This window comes from Poecilia formosa, unplaced genomic scaffold (assembly GCF_000485575.1).
Source record: "Poecilia formosa unplaced genomic scaffold, Poecilia_formosa-5.1.2 Scaffold3, whole genome shotgun sequence".
In the NCBI taxonomy this organism is placed as follows: domain Eukaryota; kingdom Metazoa; phylum Chordata; class Actinopteri; order Cyprinodontiformes; family Poeciliidae; genus Poecilia; species Poecilia formosa.
In genome coordinates this window covers 5,191,061-5,215,357 of record NW_006799942.1, presented here as the reverse complement: position 1 = coordinate 5,215,357, position 24,297 = coordinate 5,191,061, and the positions used below count along the sequence as shown (strand labels likewise).

General features: G+C 38.0%; 5 protein-coding genes across 6 annotated transcripts in view; 4 read left to right on the top strand and 1 right to left on the bottom strand.

Moving 5' to 3' along the window:
• Positions 1–2,185, bottom strand: part of nectin1a (nectin cell adhesion molecule 1a) — a 16,969-nt gene extending 14,784 nt beyond the window's left edge. The window contains exon 1 of the mRNA XM_007556466.2: positions 1,713–2,185. Within this exon, the coding sequence (XP_007556528.1) occupies positions 1,713–1,764 (52 nt within the window). The 5' untranslated portion in view covers positions 1,765–2,185. The remainder of the gene's footprint in view (positions 1–1,712) is intronic.
• An 851-nt stretch (positions 2,186–3,036) lies between these two features.
• On the top strand, positions 3,037–6,092 carry LOC103141056 (thy-1 membrane glycoprotein). The gene is made up of 4 exons (XM_007556487.2): positions 3,037–4,099; positions 4,558–4,615; positions 5,310–5,636; positions 5,714–6,092. The coding sequence occupies exons 2-4, from the start codon at positions 4,579–4,581 to the stop codon at positions 5,809–5,811; spliced, it is 462 nt and encodes a 153-aa protein (XP_007556549.1). The 5' UTR covers positions 3,037–4,099; positions 4,558–4,578; the 3' UTR covers positions 5,812–6,092.
• Positions 6,093–7,484: 1,392 nt separating this feature from the next.
• On the top strand, positions 7,485–12,031 carry bud13 (BUD13 homolog). The gene is made up of 10 exons (XM_007556499.2): positions 7,485–7,750; positions 7,889–7,976; positions 8,198–8,282; positions 8,362–8,688; positions 9,778–10,067; positions 10,157–10,265; positions 10,363–10,501; positions 10,582–10,763; positions 10,870–10,951; positions 11,722–12,031. The coding sequence occupies exons 1-10, from the start codon at positions 7,611–7,613 to the stop codon at positions 11,813–11,815; spliced, it is 1,536 nt and encodes a 511-aa protein (XP_007556561.1). The 5' UTR covers positions 7,485–7,610; the 3' UTR covers positions 11,816–12,031.
• A 577-nt stretch (positions 12,032–12,608) lies between these two features.
• On the top strand, positions 12,609–14,283 carry snrnp35 (small nuclear ribonucleoprotein 35 (U11/U12)). The gene has a single exon (XM_007556512.2). The coding sequence runs from the start codon at positions 13,156–13,158 to the stop codon at positions 13,822–13,824; it is 669 nt and encodes a 222-aa protein (XP_007556574.1). The 5' UTR covers positions 12,609–13,155; the 3' UTR covers positions 13,825–14,283.
• Positions 14,284–17,706: 3,423 nt separating this feature from the next.
• Positions 17,707–24,297, top strand: part of LOC103141036 (rho GTPase-activating protein 42-like) — an 18,848-nt gene continuing 12,257 nt past the window's right edge. Inside the window, exons 1-3 of one of the 2 annotated variants that reach the window (XM_016673805.1) lie at positions 17,707–18,307; positions 21,099–21,194; positions 21,278–21,339. In XM_016673805.1, coding sequence (XP_016529291.1) covers positions 18,154–18,307; positions 21,099–21,194; positions 21,278–21,339 — 312 coding nt within the window. In that variant the 5' untranslated portion in view covers positions 17,707–18,153. The remainder of the gene's footprint in view (positions 18,308–21,098; positions 21,195–21,277; positions 21,340–24,297) is intronic. The other variant, XM_007556453.2, reaches the window with a different exon arrangement.

Sequence of the window (24,297 nt, the reverse complement as noted above, 5' to 3'; positions counted from 1 at the left end):
TATCCTAAGGTCAGTTTTGTATTTGGTTTTGCTTTTTTTTGTTGTTGTAAGTTGCTATTTAAGTCAGATGAAATCTCCCCTGCAACAAATAAACTTTACCACCATATGCCTCTGGTGATCTCAAAAAAGGAATAAGGCTGTTTTGAGTAAACCCAATTGTATTTTAAAGCTGATTTTCTCCCTCAAAAATGGTTAATTCACCACTTTTTACACTTTTTAATTTTGCTACCAGTGAACAAAAATGCACTACTGTAGCTATTTAATAGTAGTATTAAACAGAGCAATATTGTGGTATTTTTGCTCAATCCCAAATGATCCATGTTATCATGGTACAGGGGAAAGGATAAGCATATGAAGACAACATTAAAGAAACAGGAAGCCTCTGTTTGATACAGAATTAGATTCAATGTGAAGAATGCACTAACAAAACCCTGAACAAAGGGAGGCAAAGGCAAACTGTAACAGAAACCAGGAAATCATTATGAAGCAGAGATAAATAACATGTGGATCTGACAAATACACATAGAGGAAACCGGGACTGTAAATCCACACAGGTGTGCTGGCAACAAAGCCAGAAGTGAGACAAAAAGGCAGGAAGGAAAACTGACAACAAAAAAAAACCACACTGCAGAATAAAACAAGGAATGATTGGCATAAACTGAACAAAATGAAACCTAAAAGAAACATAAAACAATGTTAACTTAACACAACATATAGAAATGTCCAAATAATCAAATATTTATCTTTCCTTATGCCAAGGAGCCACCATCCTCACACCTGCACCACAGTGCTTTGGCTGCTAATGATCATGTTGCCAGTTCATAGATACTTACCACTGCAGACTGGGAACAAACCACTGCAGACTGGGAACAAACCACTGCAGACTGGGAACAAACCACAGCAGACTGGGAACAAACCACAGCATCTGCAATTTCGAAAATGCTTCCACCTCGTGGTCTAGTATTCAGAAGTTCTCAACCTCAGTCAAACCATTTTTACTTGGCCAGTTTTTCCTGCTTCCAACACATCATCTTTGAGAACGAATGCTGCCTGAAGCTATCCCACCAAAGGACAGAAAGATATCCACTTCACTTGTCAGTGGTTTTAATGTTATGCTTGATCTGTGTTATATCATTATAGTCAAAAGTAGCAAGTAAGAACAATTTATTTAATATTAAGTCTACATTTTTTTTATAATGAGGATGAATTACTCATATTTCTTTATCTCCTTATTTAAGTTTTACTCTTTTATTACTTGTACTTTTCCTTAAGAAAAATACAAAACAGAAGCCTAATTTTGGACTGCAGTATGCAGTATAGTAGAATACATTGTTGCCACTTAGGCGTCAGCTTCATTTATAAAATTAAATAGCTAAATTGCATTTACACTTGAACATATGTATTTAAAAATGTTTATAATAGTGCCTATGATTTGAGTTTTCCATATTAAGAGGAGACCATGAGAAAAAAACAAGGTGTCACTACTATGTTGTCACAGGAATTAAAATTAACATTTTGAATGAATTAAAACAGAGGGGTCCAATAAATCTGAATTAGAGAATAAAAATGATTTAAATATTACCACACAAAGTATTTAATGTGTGAATACATGAAACCTCAGATAAGTTGAGAAGCGAATACTTTACAGAAATTTTATTTGGAGCTTCTTTTTTGTTTCTTTTTTTTTTTTTTTCTTTTTTAATCAATCTTACCTGAAATAACACAAGTAGTCACAAAGAATATCCAAAGTCCAGCCTGTTCCATGTCCTGAACACCGTTGCCAGTTTCTCTCTGTGTTTAAATCCCTAGAGTAAGTTTCTGTAACTCCTCTTAGCTCTTGGAATAATAATTGTTTGTTTGTTTTTTAAAGTGAAGAAATAGACTCAGCTTCAGCACCAGAGTCCGTTCATGTGTGGCACAAGCCGTGCGCAACCTCCAACTGGTCAGTGTGACCTGTGTCACTTTTTCTTTCTGGCGCTGAGTGTGGAGCCGGAGCTGCAGCGGTCTGAGGCTCGGCGGGGATAAAGCCGCTTACACGCGTGGGCAGATTATTTCCGAGATAGACTACCCCCAGCCCCGACCGACAAACAGCCTATGAGGGCTGAGCCGAGCAACCCGGGCAGCGCAGGGCGCCTGTGTAGAGAAATTCAGAGCTGTGATCCGAGGACGCAATTAACACTCCAGACAGGGACGGAGCTACGGATTGTAAGGCTGTCAATGAAGGGGCCCCCTTTACCTGAGCTTCAATTAGATGTTTAGCAAAAATTAATCTGTAATAAAACATTATCTCATAATACATCGTTTCTGTTTATGTATTTACTTTTGCAATGTTGTGTCCTATTAATGAAAATACAATTACAGTTGGATTTTTAATCAATGCTCAATGCTACTAATCAACCTGGGCGGATTCAAAATAAAGCAATGAGATCTAAAAGTGTGGAGAATGGTACAGCACCCCCTGGTGGATGGCGGAGACAATGCATGGACCATACATTTTTACTCTACTTTTTTATTGGTGGAGTACTGATTAACAGTATATTAAGCTATTGTTAATCAAGTGCTAATTAATCACCTTGACATTTACCCTCTAAAATAAACACTTATGTCTACACTACCTGAGGAGGATTCACATTTACTGTTGTTTTCTCAAAATACACAATTTGTTGATGGACGAAAACCAAAATTGTTTGGGTTCTACACAAAACAAATCACTCATATTATATCCTGCTTGTTTAAGTGTAAACTAAACAGTGTCTTTTGGTCATGGAGGGAATGGAGAAAAATAAATATTACTTTCAAATTAAATAGAAAATTATCTAAAAAAAATAATAACTTCATATTAAAGGCATTTATTTAGCAGAAATCTTCCGTACATGTATTTTTCTGTTATACCTGATTTTAACCTAACCTAACATTTAAATTGTTTTGCAAATACGTTTACATTTATCTTACATTTTGTACACCTACCATCACTAACCTCCAGATGGAGACAGTGAGCTTTTTTTAGTAGCACAGTGATGGAAATTTCTGAAGGGGCACAAATGAGTCATGGAATTCAGAGATGCTGTGAAAACATGACAATGGGTTTTTATTTGGGCAGACTATCTCAGGGACAAAGCCAAAAACGCATTCTAAAAGGAAAGAATGCGTTATATGCTGCATAGACTGAAGAATTGCTTAAAGCAGGAGTTTAACTGTTTAGTTCTATTTCACCTTGTATTTAGTTTTATTTGGCAGGCATATAGTACTCCTGTTCTTGTGCTAAAAACCTGCTTTAGCTGATGGCTTTTAAAACATCTTACAGATTGAATACTGAAAAGTGTGGAGTGCACATGCATTCAGTCACCCTGAACCTCTGGCTATATTAACAGCGTCGCTCTCTGCTGGAGGGTGAACCTCAGACACCCACCAGGTTGGTTGGAGAGTTTCTAAAATCATAAATCTTTAAATCTGGTAATTAGGTGTAGGTGTAGACTTCAGCTAAGTGATTCTAATATATATCTCTACTGTGATCTTCTGACAAGCTTTCTTGTACTTATCAAGAAAAGCATCCCTATACCAATAAAACACGGTGTTTTATTGGGATTGTGTTTGCAACATAACAAAATGCTAATCAATGCACATGTTCTCATTAGAAATCATTTTCTTGTGTTTGCAAATCATAAGGAGACTGCTTGGTGCACAAAGCACTTCCTCTTCTTGAGAGACGTTTACTGGACAGAGACATGAAAGGCAAATCAGGTCAGCATGACTCAGAACATGAGACACAGGGGAGGACTCGAAAGAGGGAAAGAGGCAAGGTCAGACAACTCCTTGCTGGAAAAAAGCGATGACCATGCCCGAGTTTTGCCTCTCAGCACACACAGACAGCCAGCTCATTGCTTCTGTCAGCCACTGCAGAAGAAAAAGACGAATCAGCGCTCTTTCTGGTCCAGGATCGTCCCTCCCTCCCACTGCCTCCCTCCACCTCTCTGTGCTGTTCCCACTGCTTCTCAGTGGTGGGATGCTCTGCAGTGCTGCACACCAAAGTGACAGCAGCCGCTTAGCTTTTACTAACGGAGCAGAAAGGAACTGCTGCATCATTCAGCTTTGACAGGAGGTAAGAGTCCCTCAGGGATTTTAATTAATTGTATATTAGAGAGTAAATGTGAAGTACTGAGTATGAGATGGAATATACAGGAACATGTAGGTATAAAGACATGATGGATAGAAGTGAGAGGCCAATTTATTCAACCTAATATAACAAAAAAAAAACCTTAAGACATATAAAAATGGCTTTAATGTTGAGAATGCTGCTCTAACTTATGCTACGTCATCTCTTTGGACCGCAGATGGGTCAGGCTCTTCACACTGGACACATCCATGTTGGTTCTGACCAGAACTTTCCAACCTCTATGAGCTGTTTGTTGTGACAAAAAACCTAAATTAGGATCTATTTTAGTATTTTCAGCTGTTATTGGCAGCGAGCCGAAGAAAACAACTTGCATGCATCAGTATTAAGGTTTAAGTCCTATCTCTTCCTCCGTCTAATTAACCCATTTGTCATTTTTCCCACAGTTGGATGGGTGATTCCTCAACATGCTCACATCTCTGTTTCTAAGTGGGATACTTGGAGGTGAGAGTACAGTTCTAAAGACTTCCAAGGTGTGGCACTGAGAAGCTAAGTCAAACTATTTTGAAGTATCAGAAGTATCTAATAAAAAAACAAAAATCTGAGGGAGGAGATTGTTCCCAATAGGAGAAGCTGCTTTATCGCATATTAAAGAAGGAATGAAGCAACTGGGTATATTACTGAAATATCATCTTGAAGGATGTGATTTATTAGTTATCACCATTTCTATTTCTTACTGATTTAGTCGAGTAAATAAAACAAAATAATAAAGCAACATTTCTAATATGGACTATTTCTACAGCGAAGAATTTGCTGTATATTCAAGCATTTAATTTATGTAATTATCCTGTTGAATTAAAAAAAAAACAGCCTCACTTTCGGTATTAATCGCTATTAACTCATCATGGATTATTTCAAAAAGCTTTTCCGCATTTGTCCAGATTATTTACTGATGCGCATTCAAACAAACAGCTTTTGATTATAACACTTCAGGGTCATAAAAACAGATACAAGCTCTATCTGTTTTACCATGTGATGAGATGTTGCTATGGCTAACGGTAAGAGTCAAACTAGGACATCCACTAATGACAGCTAAATGTGTACAAAATGGCTGTGGTGTTTGTGGTCATTACAAATGAGACTTAAGCTGCTTCAACCATTTTCTCCAATGCCACATTGTTGTTTGCATTTTACCCAGTGCTGCTGATCCCAGTGCAACCTCAGCTGATCTCTGTGTGCTTGGAAGAGGATGAGGACCTGAGAGTTGACTGCCGGATCGAGCCCAAGCCCAACAAAATCAACAGCTACGAGTTCTCCTGGTCATCTAGAACCAAGGAGGCCCTGATCAACACGAATGTTTCCGGCTCGGCTGCAGAGGCCCAGTTCAGAGACAAAAGCGAAGTGGTGGAGCTTGATCCCCACGGCTATAGGATGACCCTGAAAGGCTTCACAAACACACTCCCACACAACACCACCTACATGTGTAAAATATCTGGGCAGGTTGAGAGTATCAACGTGGAGAAAGGTGGGTGGATTAGCGATTTACGAATGTGTGGTTCAGTGCTTTGAAAGCAACACTGACACTTTTCCGTTCTCCTGCAGAACAACTGCAGCCTTGCTCAGCTGTCAGCCTGTTTCTGAAGAGCTCGTGGTCCTGGATCGTCCCCCTGCTGATCTTCCTCTTTCATACACACTGCTGAATAAAATGTGACACCCTAGCTTGTGCCTATCTACACACAAACAAACCCAGCCCTGCTTCTGTCTACATACAGATCCATCAACACAACAGCTTTAGGTTTTATCGCTGTTATGGCATTAGAATGCTTTCATCGAGGAAGATGACTCAAGACGCTCTGAGACCTTTTGCCTTCAGAACTGCACAAATCTTTTGTGATGTAATGCACTGCAAAAACTTGCATATGTGAATATATAGTGATGGAGCTCTGGTTTTCAATAAAAGAATGCTAAATATATAGTCAAACAATGATTTTCTGGTTACTGGGTGCTCATAAAAAACCCCTGAAATGCATAAAAATGCATAGTCAGTTCAAAGTATGAGGTTCGCCAGCAGAATTTCATTAAAGGTCCAATCACCCATCAATCAGCCAACATTTATATTTGCTGCCCAAAGTCACAGCAAAATGGGATTGTCTGCAGATTAGTGTTTCTTTTTTGCAGATTTGAAGCAGGATTACTCTGGGTAAAATGTTGGAACTCATATGAAATACTAAATGCGTTAACTATTTTGAAGTGATTCACTCATTTGACATTTGAAACCCAGATTAGACCGAGTCATATCAAGCCAAGTAAAGTCATGGTGTAAAGTTCTTTACACCATGAGAACATCATACAGTAACCAACTATGAAACAAGCAATAAGCATTACATTTTGTCAAATGCCATCATCAAAGTCATGAACAAATATACACCAAATATGCTGATAGGTGTTCAAGTTATTATGAATCAAAATAAACTCTAAACAGGTAGGTTTTTAACTTTGATTTACATTAACTATGTTTCAGTATCATTGTAGTTTTCAGGACGTTTGTTCCAGATTTGTGGTGCATAGAAGCTGCATATGGGTCCAATTGAGACAAACCAATTGGGCCCTATGCAAAAAACAAAAAACAACAACAACAACAAAAAAACAATCATTTTAGATTTAAATGAATTTATACTCCTGGTAGATCTAGATGTAGAATTATTTGCATTGAACCTAGGAGTTTATTTCTAGCTGGAAATGCAGGTTTCTCTTATAAAATAATAAGACTATTATAAATGGAAATCAATTCTGGGAAAAAATCAGTTTTTAATAATGACGATGATGATGATAATACTACTACTACTACTACTAATAATAATAATAATAATAATAATAATAATAATAATAATAATAATACCACCACCACTACTACTACTACTACTACTACTACTACACCAGTAAAAAAGAGGCCACATGATATGAAATGCAATTTCACAAATAACAGCGGTCCATGCTAAGGACTCCGAATGGCGAGGTCCGCTCCTCTCAGTATTGCCGGTGCATAAGCTGGCTCGAACTGCAAACGAGTGTTATCTGAAAGTAATACGCCTTTCAGATATAGGGAGAATAATCAATTGATATTTACATGCCCAAAAGCAAAAGCAAAACTTCCAATTCTATTTAGATACATGTTCAGCACAGAGTATAATATAATAAATCACCAATGCAGCACCAAACAAAACATCTTTAGCATATACGCTCACTTTATCTTTTCGAGTTGAAATATGTAGTTACCTGGCATTAAAAGTATATGTTGTGTTTTTGTCCGTCAAAATTTACAAAAATAATACCCCCACGCCCTGATCATTCGTTCTGATCTCGTAAAAAGAACCAAAAACTCCGCCCAATTTGGACACCCTCCACGTTCCGTTTACATATTGATGCGGATCCGCGTCTTCTGTTCGCTAGCTTAAGCTTGATCCTCATTGTCATCCGTAGTTTCCAAAAACATCTAATTATGGCCGCCTCTACTAGCAACAGCAAGGGAGCAGAACTTTCTAAAGCTGAGTACCTCAAACGGTATTTGTCAGCAGACGACAATTCTAGTAAATCAAAAGGGAAGATAAAAAAGAAGCGACGTAAGGTTCCCGAGAGAGGGTGAGTGAATGAAAAATCCAGCTGCGATGCTCACGTTTTAGATTTACACTAGCGCGTAAGCTAGTTTCGAGTCTCGGTGACTCTTTGGCGGGTAGGCTGATGTGATATTCGTCTTATTTTGCTTTCTTCCATTTGAAGACTTAAAATAGTGGACGACGACATTGACTGGAGACAGATGGTGAAGGAGCAAACGGAGGTTGAAGAAGATGAAGAGGAGGCTCCAGTGGTAAGCACCGAGCTAACGTTAGCTTGCAGTCTAGCCGAAATTCATTCATTCCTTCACTCCTTTTACTGTTGAGTTTTACTTACTTATCAAATATTCAAATAAATATTTGTTCTTAAGACAAATATGTTATTTGTTTAGAAAAAACAATTAAAACATATATAGTCGTTAAAAATATTCCAAGAAAACTAATCTACTGTGTTTTGAATTCTGTACTTTCTTAGATTGCTGAATTCATTGATGAGCGACCAGATGAGGTGAAACAACTGGAAGTCTTTAGGACCAGCAACAGATGGAAAGTTGTTGGAGGTAACAGTGAAGCAAATAAAAAGAATTTGTTCATGTGTGAATCTGGATTGATATTTACTTCAAATCTCCTGTTGTGTAGCTGATGAGGACAGAGAGGAGGAGGAGGAGGAGGACAAAGGAAGTGAACACACAGACCCTGTTGTGTCAAGCAAAATACGGCCTAACTCCTCAGAACGTTCACTAAAGGGAAATAAACACGGTTCTCCTACCACAAATAAGAGACATGACTCTCCAGATGCTTCTCCTCCCAGGAGAATTCGCCACGACTCTCCAGATGCTTCTCCTCCCAGAAAAGTCCGCCATGATTCTCCAGATGTATCCCCTCCCAGGAAAACTCGGCACGACTCTCCAGATGTGTCACCTCCAAGGCAGCATTCAGGAAAGCAAAGAAAGGCGCAAAGTAAAGGTGGGTGGGGAAAGTAAATTGCTTTTTTGTTTCGAACATAATCTGGACTCCGTCTCTGATATTGTATAACTTATGCCATCTTTTTTGACATACAGCACCTTGCAAAAGAAAACTATCCCCACAGCTTGATACAACCACTACCTTGATTTACTACTAGCATGGTGGATGTTCAGCATGATGTGCTGTTTGTTTTTGCTTTGACTTCTATGTGGCAAACTGCAAATTTGACTTGTTATTCTATCAAACTTCCATAAAGTGAGATGACTAGTAGCTCCTCTTGAGATACCATAGAACACAGGTGTCAAACTCCAGTCCTCGAGGGCCTGTGTCCTGCAACTTTTAGATGTGCCTCTGCTGCACCACACCTGAATAGAATAATTATGTCATTAGCAGGACTCTGCTGAACTTACCTACACAAGGAGGAGGTAATTAAGCCATTCCATTCCAGTGTTTTGTACCTGTGGTACATCTAAAAACTGCAGGACAGTGGCCCTTGAGGACTGGAGTTTGACACCCCTGCCATAGACCTTGTGCTCCTTGGCCTTTGTGATGTTTTTTTTTTTTTTTTTTTTTTTGTACTTAAAACTTGGACTAAAAAGCTTTTTTTTTTTTTTTTTTGTTCACCAAGGGTCGCTGACAACCTTCCATGCCCTTCATAGAAGAGTTGTACTTATACAGAGATAAAATTACATACAGGTGGACTGGAATTAGTAATGAAGTGGCACTGGATTTTATTTAAGGGCTAAATAGGTGCCCCACCTTCAGATTTCTCTTTCTGAAGAGGTAGCCATTTATCATTATTTCTTCAGTAGTTTGTAGGGCTCCAACAAATCAAATCTCACTAAATACATTAAAGTTTGTGACTGCATTGCAATAAAATGTTAAGAAAAGGGTGAAAAGGGCCATGAATACTTTAGTAAGGTGCTGTAAAGATGCAATAGAAAGTCTTAAGTATTTTCATTTCAGTCATCTTTACTTTTCATTTGTAATGTTATGATGAAACTTTTGAAGAGCTAATTTGAATAACAGTTTGTGTATGCTGACTGACAGAAAACAGTTGACTGATCATTTAAATATTATTATTTTTAGATTCCTCTCCTAGCAGAAGCAAGCACAGTTCAAATCGACGATCACCGGACGTTCGGCGATCACCTCACGCCAAAAGAACTCAGAATCGGCATGACTCAGATTCTGACCAGTCACCTCCTCGAAAAAAGCCTGTGAAGCGGGAAGCGTCGGACTCAAATCAGTCTCCTCCAAGGAGACGTCCAAAAGGAAGACAGGGCTCCGATTCTGACCAGTCTCCACCCAGACGGCCGCGGAGTGGAAAAGACTCAGATGGCGACTTGTCGCCACCTCGAAGATCTGGGCCCTCACAAGTAAGCCAAAATATATATGTATATATCCATGACTGATGTCAAAACATGTTTTGCTTTGAAATTAAAATTTTTCTTGTCTATTTTTACAGGGCCCAAGGATGCTTTCAGGGGGAAAAGCAGGTCTGGTTTCTATTGATGTCTTAAAAAAAGAACAGGAAGAAAACCGTCGACGGGAAAAAAATAATCAGCCACTAGAAGGTTAGTTTTGTCTTTTTCTTCCTTCACTTTGTTTCTGTTTGACTGAATATTGTAAAATATACAGGGTGTTTCATTGTATGATTCATACTTTGACTAGATGAATCCCGGAATGCCCAGACGGTGTTCCGAGACAAGAGTGGTAAAAAGAGGGATTTGGATTCAGAAAGAGAAGAACAGAGGAAAAAAGCTGGAGAAAAAGCTGCAAAGGATGAGAAATATGCTCAGTGGGGAAGAGGGTAAATCTGTTAAGAATTATTTAACATCTGAGAAGACATCAAAATGTGTAATATGATTCATTAAATCAAAATGTTTGCAGGTTGGCCCAGGGACAGATGCAACAGCAGAAACTAGAAGATGCGCTGCATGAAGCCCAAAAGCCGCTGGCACGTCACTATGACGACGAGGATCTTGACCGAATGTTGAGAGAGCAGGAAAGGGAAGGGGATCCAATGGCTGGGATGCTCAGGCGCAAAAAGGAGCGCAACACAACAACACCAGGTTTGAATGTTTCTCACTTTCATTTACCTCAATAAAGTCTCTGCGTTTAGCTGTTTTTCAAAGAGATACCAAGTCAACAGGTTTGTTTTTGTGATTTGATTCGCAGCGAAACCTCGCTACCAAGGGCCTCCGCCGCCTCCAAATCGGTTTAACATTCAACCAGGTTATCGGTGGGATGGAGTCGACAGGTAAGGCTTGTAGATGGTTTACATGAAATCACAGAAGAACAGATGGTGAAATCATTGTGTAGCTCTTCCACCGTTGCACCTAAAAGTATTCAAAGCCTACCCTAATACCAACAGGAATTACATTTATTGGCAAAATTCTATGTTGTTCACCTGGTTGCCATGAGCAAATGAGACAAAAACAACTTCAATAGTTAAATAGCACTAATATCAAAATTATTTTTATCTAAATTCAAACAGTTTTTGCAAATAGTCACTGAATGCAGGACGTATACGTCCTGCATTCAGTGACTATTTGTGTGTCTAATGGATTTAACTGGATGGAGTTCTTCCTAAAAGCTCACATTTGCAGATGGTTTTGGGCTGTTGATGGAAGCTTTTCATTGTATAGTGGAAAGGAATAGTCCAAAAACCTGAGAGAAGAAATCATTGCCTTTACCTAAAGTGGAAAGGGGAAGAGGTGCAAAAAGTTACAAAATACCCTGATAATTAGAAGAGACACCAGGAGGTTGGAGGTCAAAAACCCTCAAGTGACTTAAAAAAGACCTGCAGCCACTGAGGTTTCAATTTCCACTGTAACAATAAAGAGATTTTTGTTCGCTGGTGCTTGGGCATCAATAGACCTTCAAACAGGATATTGACCCTAAGCAGATCTCAACCTAAAGTCTCTTGTCAAAAAAGTGTTGAAAGTATGGTTTACTTTATTAACTAAAGTTTATTTAGTAAACTTATAAGACTGTTGTGACAATGTTTCTGTTTGCGCTGTTTTATAGATCCAATGGATTTGAACAGAAGCGCTACACACGGATAGCTGATAAAAAAGCTCTCCAGGAGGAAGCGTACAAGTGGAGCGTGGAGGACATGTAAATTTAAATCCCCTTGTTCTGATGAAACAAATGCAATGTGGAAATGTATTTTCTAATGGGCTGAAAAGGTTTTTGCTCTGTCTGATCCAGTTCATTAATGTATCAAAGGCAGCGTGACAGTGTAAATAGTAGTAAAGTAGAATCATTTTGATGATTTTTGTTATAACAGAGCCAAAGTAAAAACATTAGTTTTCACTGTTCTCATTAAATAATGTTTTTGTAAAGCTTTGTGTAGTGTGTTTTCATTCCTAAATTCAAAGTTAATTCTTTGTTATTCATGCAATTATACTGAAACCAAGCCATGTTAAAGCGGTGGGATGCACTTTAAGTGTTGCAGTAGTAAGACGAGGTATTTGCAGAACTGTGAAAAGGTATTTGGTTTGTGTGTCACATATTTCAGATCATCAAAGAAAGTCGAAGATCAAAGTTTTTAGATGTTTTCATTTATTCTGGGAATAAATCTTTTCAAGACCAACTGTCCCTATGATAAAAAGCAACTGAACTCCCTATCATATTCTTTAATTATATATTAACTACAACTCACTGAGTTTAATTTTACTAAAATGGAAAAAAATATTCTGCAAACGCCATCACAAAAAGTGGGACATTTTGGGAGGTCCGACGTAGGCAATATGTTCAAAAGAATTTGTAATTGTCATTTATTGTCATAAGGGAAATATTTAAAAAACTAAGTGCAGAACGTAAACGCCTTGTTTTGGTGACGTGCTGAAGATAGGGGGTTAGAGTTGGAATTTTTAGAGACAGGCCCAATTTCAATAAGTCAAATGTCTTGTTATATGTGACGTACATTTTTGTAACTGAAGGTAACAGTTACTTGAAAGTGCCATTTTTTAGCACAGTGTGCCTGGCAAATGTGTAATACCGCCTATTTAAATGATTTAATTATAATTTCGTGAAACCAACATTAAAAAAACAATTCAAGCAGCAAAGGTAACAATCCCAAAGAAGCTAGCAGTTTGGGTGGATATTTGTAAACATAATTAGTTTATTATTGGTGCAGTAAATAAAACATCCTATTTTTACGGGAAAATATTGTTATTCATGATAATAATTAATTGTGCAATAATTATCCATCCTGTTATTGCGCGTCTCATTGGAAAGCCTGGAGAAGAGGAGACGTCCTCAAGTAGGAACCAATAAAATGTGACGTAGAAGACCTCGTTTCCTCACGGATTATTTTTGTTGATGCGCTTCGATACTTCAGCGTTATAACGAACAGAAGTAACTGTTTTTAACGGTAAATGTCCGTGTTGCCAAGTTATATCAGTCTGAGTAGCTGCTACTGTTGCATTTGAAGCCTGAAAAACCACCACAGCTGAAATGTCTGACTGGTGTCCAATAGCGAAAGACTATAACCCCCTGAAAGCTGGCAGCATCGACGGGACAGACGTGGAGCCCCATGACCGGGCGGTATGGAGGGCCATGTCTGCCCGCTATAAGCCCAACAAGGGCGTCGTTGGCGACCCGCTGCTCACATTGTTTGTGGCCCGCTTGAACCCCCAGACAACTGAAGACAAGCTGCAGACAGTGTTCTCAAAATATGGAGACATACGGCGGCTCCGGCTTGTTCGGGACATCGTTACGGGTTTCTCCAAAGGATACGCCTTCATAGAGTACAAGGAGGAGCGGTCCGTGAGTCGGGCCCGCCGGGACGCCGACAAGCTGGTGGTGGACCAGCACGAAGTGTTCGTGGACTTCGAGCAGGAGAGGACTCTCAGAGGATGGGTACCGCGGCGCCTCGGGGGCGGTTTGGGCGGCAAAAAGGAGTCCGGACAGCTGCGTTTCGGCGGCAGGGACAGACCCTTCCGCAAACCGATAAACCTGGGTCCCGGGGCCACGCAGGAGCGTGGACTGGGGGATAGAGACCGAGGAGAGCCGAGAGCCAGGGGGGACAGACGCCGGTACGGAGAGAGCGACTGGGACAGTAGAGACAGAAGAGATTACCGGGAGAGAGACAGGAGTGATCGCAGACACAGAGACTGGAGATGATGTTTATGCTGTTTATAGGTATTTTAGACTAAAATACCAGACTGTAAAATGCCAGGTGGTCTTTAAAGAACAGATTGCTTTACCTAATGTGCAATAATTTCAATTTTCCCTTTTAAAAACATTTTTTTGTTGTTAAAAATACTTATTGGGCTCTTCAAACTCAATAGGAGTCCAATTATATTTATTGTATAATAGCACCTTGTACATTACATCCAAGTTGTCCACATGCAAAGAAGTAAAAGTTTCTTTTTCAATTCTGCAAGTCAGAATTAGTTTTTCTCCATTCCTGTTTCAATAAGACCGTTTATTTCAGTTCTTATATTTGCCAGTTTGCTAACGTTGACACAAAGGTTTTGATTTTTGCTAACAAGGATCGTAAAGTGTTTTAAACCATGATTGTATGACACAAGAGTATAAAGCCCCCCAGAGATCCAAATAAAATAAAACAAGTAAACAAAGGTTTATTTGTATTTAACACCCCCTGAGCAATCGCAGCTACAGACTTTTTGTGATTATGTCTCTACCAGGTTTGCAGATCTAGAAGTTAAAGTTCTGTCAGATTTTATGGAGAGGGTCTGTGAATAACATAAGGGGGGAAATGACTGTTAGATCTGGTACAGGAGTGTATTGTTACAATCTAACGACCTTGATGATTGGTTAAAGTGCAAAATTATTAAAAGAAAAAAGTTTTGAGATGTTTTGCAAATAGGCCTCTTTTAGAAATCTATTTTTTGTTATACAGGACTGGCAAATAAGACTGTAGTAAGAATATTTGGCCTACTTGTCAAAAGTTTTATAGTTGTCAAAGAGGTTACAGTAGCTGTTCCCTGCCTCAGGATTAAAATAGCAGAATATTTTATTTCCAACATGACTAAACTTGTGCAGGTTAGAACTCAGAGGCCTTGTTGTCTGGATGAAGCCAGTTTCTGCTTGTCAGCTTCCCTGAGCTTCATGATGAGCCAGCTTGGGTATGCCTCTTTTTGCAAAGTGTTAAATTTCATTCCTGCAAAGTCAGAACACAGACAGATGAGCTGTGCTAAATGAACAGTCCATCATTTCAAAATCAGTGGCACAAATACAAACTAAGGTGTTGGAGCATTAACCACAGAAGAAAAGTTTCATATTAACTCTGAAGGAGCTGCAGAGATCCACAGCTCAGGTATAGAATCCATCCTTACTATGCTCTCCTCAAATGTGGCCTCTATGAAGAAGGAGGGCAGGGGGAAAGCTATAAGAAGTTTGTCATTAGCCACAGGAGACCATTGAACATGAAGATAGGGGTTTGGTCAGAAGAAACTAAAATGGAACTACATGCAAAATGCTAATGTGGTTGAAAAAGAACATCATAGTGGCAGCACTGTGTTGTGGGGATAATTTTTTTTATCAGGGACAGGGAAGCTGATAAGTTTTGATAGGAAGATGAATGGACCTAAATATAGAGCAATCTTGGATAAAGACAAAAAGCCTGTTAGAAGGTCCAAGACTTCAAACAGGAGGAGATGTTCACTGTTCAGCCAGATATTGACCCTAAACACGCATAGCAACAACTGAAAGGTTTGAAAAATGTTCAAGAGCTCAGATTTGATTAAGTGGATTTCGTTTCTAATACTTTGTCTTTTTCAGACATGTTCATTTGTTGCATTGTTTGTATTTCACTACATGGAGAGAATAGTCTAATAAACAAACAATTACCCACAACCCTCACACTAACTGAGAGGTCTATAAAGAACAAAGTACAAATGTCTCCGCTAAGACCTATAAACTCACAGCTTATTTTAAAATATACGTAGCACCTTTGGATTTGGTCTCCATCTTGGTAGCTGCGCTCGGTTACATGAAAAAGCCTGGGAAAACAGCAGTAAGACCCTTTTTTATTAAGATCCTGATTATAAACAGCAAATATAAATCTTTTTTTTAGTTGTCTTCTGCTTTATTCATCATATGTGTGGTTAGGAAAATGTTACAGTTATAAATGGCACATCTTACTCAACACTTTGTTGAAAAAGTGCTTTAAACTTCTTTACATTTTCTGTTACAATCACCAGCATCATTTCAGTATATTTTCTTTTTGTTTATGTCTTCTTTGTTTCTTCCTTTCTTGATGCTCCCACTATGAAGAAAAGGTAAGTGGTATTAATAGTTTTGCCTGATAATGTAGGTAACCTGTTTTAAATAGATTATTTTAATTACCAAAAATGTAATAAGACAGTCTGTTCAAGTCCAGACTGACTGATTGTAAAAGAGCGCTAACTTCATCTGTTGCATTGCCCCAAATGAGTGAAGTTTTAACCATTACGGTTGGAGGCTCTCCTTTGTAGGGTGGACTGTGCAGAAATAATTCATGGTAGTGGCAGGAGTGTCGTATGTGGGCATTTTCAAATGCCCGCATACGACACCCCTGTCTGAAGGGTCTCAAGGGTCTCAAATGAAAGACATCAACAAAAGCTTTAATTCTTCTGTGCCTGGCACTTCAAAACCTTTGCTTTTATATATTACCTTTCAGCAAATATAAAAATAGTTCGCAATTTCCCATGAATTCGAACAAATGCTGTACAAAATACTTTTGAGTATACAGCTTACCTTAATTATGGAAAAAAGTCTTGTCTTTACTGACTCTACCTAAGCTGGCTGTGTCAAAAGTACTTTTAAGCCTGTTGACTCCAGTAGCCATGGTGTTCCAGTCTTTTCCATCGCATACTAGTAACCCAACAATAAAACAGCAGGATCACCAAGAGAGTACTGAAACCTTGCAGGAGTTGTTGGGTTTCAAGGGATGGAAGGGCCTGTATAAATATATATTTTTTTCAGCTTTATTAAAGACTGATTAACCAGAAAAAAGAAAGAAATAGCCGTCTCAGACAATGTGCAATGAGGAAATGTCGAATGACTCAGGATGACTCAGTTGTCCAGCAGCAAGTGTGATGTTGAAAGTGAATTTGAGAACTCCAGTGTTTCATTACACATAATGAAACAACCAAATGTGATTCTGAGTCTGTTTGGAGGTTACCACAGGATATCTGGCCAGAGTTCAGTAATCCTGTGTGCCGCTCTGCATTCTCCTGGCAAAAATCCTACAGCAGTGTTTCTTTCACTTTAAATAGCTCAATCCATTCATCAGATGGCCTTTTCCCTGGGAAAACCACAAAAACACTGCCAAATTAATGATCTCTCATGATCTCATCTCACTTAAACTTGTATCTTCTTTTAAGAAACTCTAATAACTATAATTTAATTCTAAAATAAAAAAACATTGAATTGTCTAGCTACTTAATATTATTCTTAGGGGTCCCATGGAATTGGAAACTGGATGTAAACATAAACAAATATGTTTACCATCAATGATCCAAAGCAAAAGTTCACAGGATTGTCACAGACCTGCAAGACAAGATTCCAACACTATTACATATAAAAATGTATCTGCAGCAATTAAGGAGCCCAAAAAGCACTGTCATGGCCACCATCATCTTTTGGGAACAGGATTGTAACTATTTATATCACAGAACATTTTACAAAAAATAATAACATGCATTTCTCTTCCAACCTTAAATCCAACACTAGCTTTAACCCTCCTTCTCCAAAAAGAATAATTGTGTATTTTAGTGGTCTAAACAAACAACCTCTGACTTGTTTATTCTTTTCAAAAATAACTAAAGTGGATTATATGAATATGCATTAAAAAAAAAACTTTGTTCAAGATCTCAGAAAAATAGTTTATACAAACAAGAAGGCACAGGAGGCTTCAGAAAAACTATCCTTCTGAATCTCTGTCTACAGACTACAGACAAGACTACTCAGTTTTTCTTGGCAAACTTTTCTCCTGATTTCTGTCCACGCCAGCAGGAGTCTCCCGTTCCCATAGTAACAACCCTTCCATTGGAGCCGTAAGTGAAAAAAGAAAAGAAAAGAAAAAAGTTAGCTTCCAAGTGGTCGTCTGGAGTTTTTATGCGTCCTAAGAAAAGCATTTTTTTTTGTTTCCCCGACTCTTAGTCATTTCTGTTTCATTTTTATAACTTATTAATTCATAACGAAAGTATATTTCTGAGCAGTGCGTTTACAAAGTAGAAGAAACAGCTCGGCAAGGCTCGCTGTGAAAGCTAGCCAAACCCTCTGTGTCACAGGCTCTGCTGTGTATCAGTGTCCGGAAGTTCTTGCGAGGGGGGAAAAAGGGAGAAAGGCATGAAAAGAAGGAGCTGGAAGAAACATTAGACCAAGAATTTTCGTGCATAATAAAACAGCTCGTTATGTGAAAGGCTTTTCCCCCTACGGTTCAGATTACTGAGACGTCTTGTTGCAGTTCTTTAATTATTAGCCGCCTGTGCTGAGTTATCGATGGGTCTCCCGACGTTGGAGTTCAGTGATTCTTTGCTGGATAGTCCGGAGTTCAGAGAGCGGCTGCAGTGCCATGAAATTGAGCTGGAGAGAACCAACAGGTTTATAAAAGACTTGATAAAAGATGGAAACATGCTCATATCCGCCCTCAGAAGTAAGTAAACAACGACTGATTAATGTTTTGTTAGATTATTTAACCTTATTTGGCGCACGGTGTGATAGCAGAGAAAAGCCCGAGGCCACCAGTTCAATCCCATTTACTTTACATACTTAAACTCTCAGAGGACAGATTTTTCTATATATCGTTATTTACCTTACATTGGTGCGGGTAGTTACTATGTAATTCCTATTATATAATGTCTGTATGGTAAAAGTACCATTACTTAACTTTAAACGGAATTTTACTGTACATTTACTATGGATAACCTGCTGTTTAAAAATACATATTGTTATTGATTGCACATTAGAGATGATTTAGTGGTTGATGGATTTTAACTACATGCATTAATGGAAAGAAAGTCATCTGGTACCAGGGACGTTTCCAGAAAGTTTTGTAAAGGGTGGCAAAATGGGGACCACTAATTATCTTGGGCTGTTAAAAAGAAAAGAAAAAGACAGAAAAGAAGAAAAAAAGCCCCAAGAGATTTTCAGGATTTTTATTTACTGTTAGTATGTTATGGCATAACCTGAAACTTAGGTCTGATGTAAAAATCACGATTCCCTTTTTAACAACCTGACAGTTCCTGTTGTCAAATACCTATTCTCCAAAAATCACCAAATGTGATTTGTGATTTTAGTCCTCGAAACATTTGTGCACATGACTTTAACAATAGTTACTCTCTTAATAAGACATTTAGGAAAAAGCGTACAATGACAGACAGAAAGAAAACAAATTGATTTACATGCATGTGGTTTTACATGTGCCACTGTCTATTGGTGTATCACATTAAAGAAAATAAACTGAAGCTTGTGAATGTGATCTGAAAAAAAAATAGTTTACAGGGTGTGAATACTTTCACACAGCAAGACACTGTTTTAAAAATTGGAAAATGTAGCTTCCTCTTTCTCTGTTACAATTATCTTACTACTTCTTCAAAGCTTGAGAAATCGGTACAAGTTTTCATAGACACTGCAAAGCAAACCCTTAGGTTGTAATGAGTTAACAACTGGAGGGTCGAGATTCTTTCTTCACTTAAGATGTAGTGATGCAGTGCAGCATTTCAGTCCCATTATGGTTACAGGTTAACAGAGAAAGGCTGAATTACCATAAAAACTAAACAGCACAGCGTCTAAGAATCCCAAAGCCTCTTCGAGAAAGGCCTACATTTACATCAGATTAGGTGGCTTGTGCTAATTTATCAACCTTTTATTTATTAGCATTTATTTTTACTGACCATGATTATGTTAAAAAATGTTATTAGCAATAGTTGATAATCAAAAATCCTCAGACTGCAGTTTTATGCTTTTATCCTTTATCTTTTATAATTAAGGTTATTAATTTTTCTTCTCATTACTGATGAAGCAGCTACATCTAACATGTTGGTGTATTCCCCTAACATTAATTCTCATATTCAGAACTCCTTTTGTTGTTAGCACAATTATTTTATTCTGGCAAAATAAAAATTAGATAATTTGATCTGAAAATATTAATTGACATATCAGCAGCATTTTCTTCCATCTGGTCCAAATGTTTGAAAATTAAGTCTTTGGGTTTAATTATCAATGTCTAAATAAGAGCTTTACAGTTGTAGAAATGTAATTAATGAGATTGGGTTGAATTAAAAGTTAATTTTTTTCAGTATGAATCTGTTCTTTTTTATTAGAATTTGTCCTACTGTTTATCATTATCATTATAAAAACTTGCAGTTACTGATGTTTACAAGCTTTAAAAACTGTCTGTACTCTTGTAATTGTCATTTTTACAATTCTCTCCACTGTTTTGTTCCATGAGAGCATCAATAATATGAATTAATTTAAAAATATGATTAAATGCAAACACATTGTGCAGCTTGGTGATTAAAAATCACCCGACTTTATGTAACTGGTGTCCTAAAGACTCTTGTCAAATGTTTTTCAAGGTTGCTGTGCCACACAGTTCCTGCCATCTGAAAAAGGCCACAAAGAAGTTTACATTTTTTATCGCCACTTTTATCATTTCCACAATATTACCACCTGCTTTTTACACAGCTAGTGTCATCTCAAGCCACACTGCAAAGACAAAACCCCCTGAACTGCAGTGTGAAAGTTAGGAATATTTAGGGAAATCTGTCTGATGGCTCATTGATTTTAAAAACTGACGAAGACTCTTCACCTTTATGTGCAGGTTACGTGCATCAGTGGGGTCAAACTAAATGGCTGCATTGTTCTTGAGAACAAGTCCTTTTCTGTTAAGAATCACCTGAAACACCATATTTAGATCCAGCAGAGTGCAGTTTGTTGTTTGAGACACGTGTTTAGCGTTTTTAGGGCTATTTATTTTATTTTTTAAACAAGATGAGTTGCTAAACTCAAGCAGACGAGAACAAGTCAATTTAGTTTCCATCTTATGGCTGTAAAGAATAGGACTTTCTTTCTGTTCCTGGTGGTGGAGAGCTTTGGGTTATTCAGTTCCTTTTACATGTTGAAAACCAAACCTGACTTCAGATCCCTGCAGGGGTTTGGTTCGGATCGCATCTCACAGCAGCGCAGTGTAGTGACAGAGTGAGACACACAGAAAGAGCATTTAACACAAACACATGTGTTATCACCAGGTGTGGCAGTTCGCTTACATCAGACTTTGACACTTGGTATCACATGAAATGCCAAATCCTTGTTTCAAAACATCAGGATTATTTCCTAAGAGAAACAGGGATCGTTGTAATTGGTTTGACCAGTGACATCAGTGAGCTTTTATTAAAATTATATTGGCAACATGACTATTATACCCGCCTGTCCATTTTCCTCAGGTCTGTCTCTGGCAGTGCAGCGGTTCTCTCAGTCGCTGCAGGAGTTCCAGTTTGAATGCATTGGTGATGCTGAAACTGATGATGAGATCAATATAGGTGAGAAAAATAAATCCATCTATGTTTTCTCTGAAAGACATGACTCGACTTCAGAGATTATAAGTCTGTGATTTGTGCTGCAGCTCAGTCCTTGAAGGAGTTCTCTCAGCTTTTAAGCACCATGGAAGAGGAGAGGAAAAGACTGGTGAGAGTTTATGCTTTTGTTTTATTCATATATATTGTTCATGTGCAGAGTAAAAGGAGACTAATCTACAGACGTAAACAAAACCGGTATTTTCAGCCATTTCCTTTCTCAGGTTTTGTCTTAATGAAACACATTATTTATTAAAAAGAATTTCTGCAGCGGTACAAACGTCAAGTCATTTATGTGTATTGCACTTTTCAGCAACAAGGCAGTTCAAAGTGCTTTGCATCTTATAATCATCATACAGTCACTAATTATGAAACAACATATAGCAATATTTTAACTGAACCCATCAATTTAGATTCCTGGCTCCTCATTCAAACTGTCTGTTCTTTAACTTCTGAGTTCTTGAAAAGAATTTTCTTTTTTTCTTTTTTTGCCATTTAGGAAATAGAAATGTTTTGGTGATTCAAACTGATCTAAAACAGGAAAAGTTCAGTGAGAAACAGAGGTTAAGTGTCTTTTATACAGAGTGTGTTTACACTTGGTTTCAAATGAGATTAAATTTCATACTAAAACCCCTCTTTTGCAGCATATTATTGATATGTTTGTCTTTCTTTTTTTCTGTGCTGTTGCAGTTTATTCATTTAAAATCCGGTAAGTCAAACAGCTTTGAGACGCGATAAAGATCATCTGGAAACAGCATCATGCTGGCACTTTTTATTTACACATGCATGTAGAAACGTGATGCTTGTCACGCCGTTTCGGCAAACAGCTTTCTGCTGGGGCTTTCTGTATTATTTGACTCGAGCTTTGTCTCGTCATATGTTTTGTGTTCCCTTTATTTCTAGTTTTACTTCTGATCATCAGTCTAAATTTAGACACAAACACAAGTAAATATTGAGCAGATTGTGCGTCGATGTGAAGATTTTAGTCCTTTTAGGCAACTTCTCACTAACCTCCTTTTTTATTTGTCTCTTGTTCTGGCTTTCCCACAACTTTGATTCACACATTTGTGGGTTAACTTTGTGCCAGCAGCAGTGTGTGTTCACCGCAATGTGGAAATGTCTTGGACTCAGTGATCCTCCATCATTTGGAGGCCTTTGTGAGGCCTGACTCAATTCTGGCACACTCTGTGTGAAGCCAAAGCTTAGACCGCTAACAGAGACATATAGTAGGCCGCCTTATATATAAGCCCTGGTGTGAGTGTGTGTGTTTGCCTTTGTGGCTGCCTGCATGGTTTGGTTGCACAGGAACCATGTGGAACCTATTCTGGCAATTCCCCTGTGAGACTGAGTGCAGTTTGACTGCCTGGGAAAGTCCATAAAAGGTTTCTCTGTGTGTGTGTGTGTGCGTGTGTGTGTGTGTGTGTGTGTGTGCGTGCGTGCGTGTGTGTGTTTGTCTTCTGTCTTTTGCTCTTTCTGTGTGTGTTTTGATTTTTTGTGCTTTTTTAAATTCACTGTAACTGGAACCTTGGTGATTGGTCTAAACTTGGAATAATAACATCATTATTCAAGCTCCTTTTGGAAAATAGTTTCCTCTAAAATACTTTTCCTGTTCAACCTGAAAGTTCTCTTATTTGGATTTGACAATCCCTCCCGGTCTCAGTTTTCAGTTTCCCTCCACTTATTGTGATGTGTTGAAAAATCCAACATTACAAAGAAAGCAGCCCTTTTCTTTGGGCACCAGTGCAACATTAAACTGAAGTTAAGGCGCAGCGCCGAGTTTCTCTTTGTTGTGAATTTAATTTTAAATTGATGAATTTATTTCAGACATTCCACTAAGAGGAAAAAAAACAAAATAAAACAAAAGTAGTACTTGCAAACTCCTAAGTGTAAACGCAACACACACACAATTACACACAAACAAACTACTTATTTGATGACTAAGTGAATGAGTGTCTGAAAAGAGTTAAGAGATAGTTGAACTTAATCCTACAACCAGTTTTTTCCAGACCGAATACAAGTACAAGTACTTCAGTTTAGGTACTTGCCAATTCCAAGTACCAAGTTAATAAGTTACTAAGACATCACACAACTTTTGAAAACACATTTATTTTATTTCGAACACAGTGGCTCTTCATCTTTTAGGCCTACAGTCCCTCTGACTTAAGTAACAAATCAAATATACAGCGTGACATACGCTGGTGCATACCTTTAAAATAAATTAAAAATAATGAAAGTTAAATTTAAATTTTTACAAGTTTTCCTGAACTAACTAGCAAATATTTCAATTAAAATGTAAACTGTAACACATTCAATAAACTTTAGCGCCACATCTCTGTGATGGCAGGATTTTACACGTATGTTTGCTCTGCTATTTTTCACGTTTCTGGAGTTTCTGCTGAAATGTTGGTTGTGCTGGTTCTCTTTGAATTCAATGTTGTGTTTAGTTTTCAAATTTTTTGCCAAATTAGTCATATTAAAGGAGCATTTTTCAACACTTGACAATTTATCTAAGCAAGCAGACAGTCTGCTTTTGTAGTATCCTCCATGTTTGTCTTGAAATATGCACAAAATACAGACATTTTTTTCCCTCTTCCAGCTTTTGTTTTTGTTTTTTGGGAGTGTCAGTAAATAACTTCTTAATGTATTACCACTACCACCTTGTATGGAGTGTTTTCGCACCCAGCCCAGGAGAAAAACCAGGCACAAAAGTGGTGACGGTTCAGAGTATCGGGTTGCTTTTACAAGAACCTGACGCTGGTATCGGTACAAGAAGAAAAGGCACTCTCTCTGTACTTAATGAGTACATCTAAAAGTGACTCATTGAATCACTAAATACAAATTTAATAATATTGACGACATACGTCGAGGTGACTTTGGGATATTTGCAACCTCTTAAGGTTTTGTATTCCATGATTCTAATTTTACAGTGACAGGAAGAAATTATTTGATGAAGGCCCACATTTTATTAGAAAAACACAGGATTGCAAAACTATTATGTCAAATTTATTTAGATAGCACTTTAAAACAGGTATAAAAGGTGGTAGAAACTCAATTTAACGACAGAACTAAC

Bases quoted from the DNA above. Each gene is read 5' to 3' on its own strand.
- bud13 (XM_007556499.2), top strand. From the start codon at position 7,611: ATGGCCGCCTCTACTAGCAACAGCAAGGGAGCAGAACTTTCTAAAGCT. The intron at 7,751-7,888 runs GTGAGTGAATGA...TTCCATTTGAAG, and splicing joins CGTAAGGTTCCCGAGAGAGG to ACTTAAAATAGTGGACGACG. The intron at 8,283-8,361 runs GTAACAGTGAAG...CCTGTTGTGTAG, and splicing joins CAGATGGAAAGTTGTTGGAG to CTGATGAGGACAGAGAGGAG.
- LOC103141056 (XM_007556487.2), top strand. From the start codon at position 4,579: ATGCTCACATCTCTGTTTCTAAGTGGGATACTTGGAG. The intron at 4,616-5,309 runs GTGAGAGTACAG...CATTTTACCCAG, and splicing joins TCTAAGTGGGATACTTGGAG to TGCTGCTGATCCCAGTGCAA. The intron at 5,637-5,713 runs GTGGGTGGATTA...GTTCTCCTGCAG, and splicing joins GAGTATCAACGTGGAGAAAG to AACAACTGCAGCCTTGCTCA.
- snrnp35 (XM_007556512.2), top strand. From the start codon at position 13,156: ATGTCTGACTGGTGTCCAATAGCGAAAGACTATAACCCCCTGAAAGCT.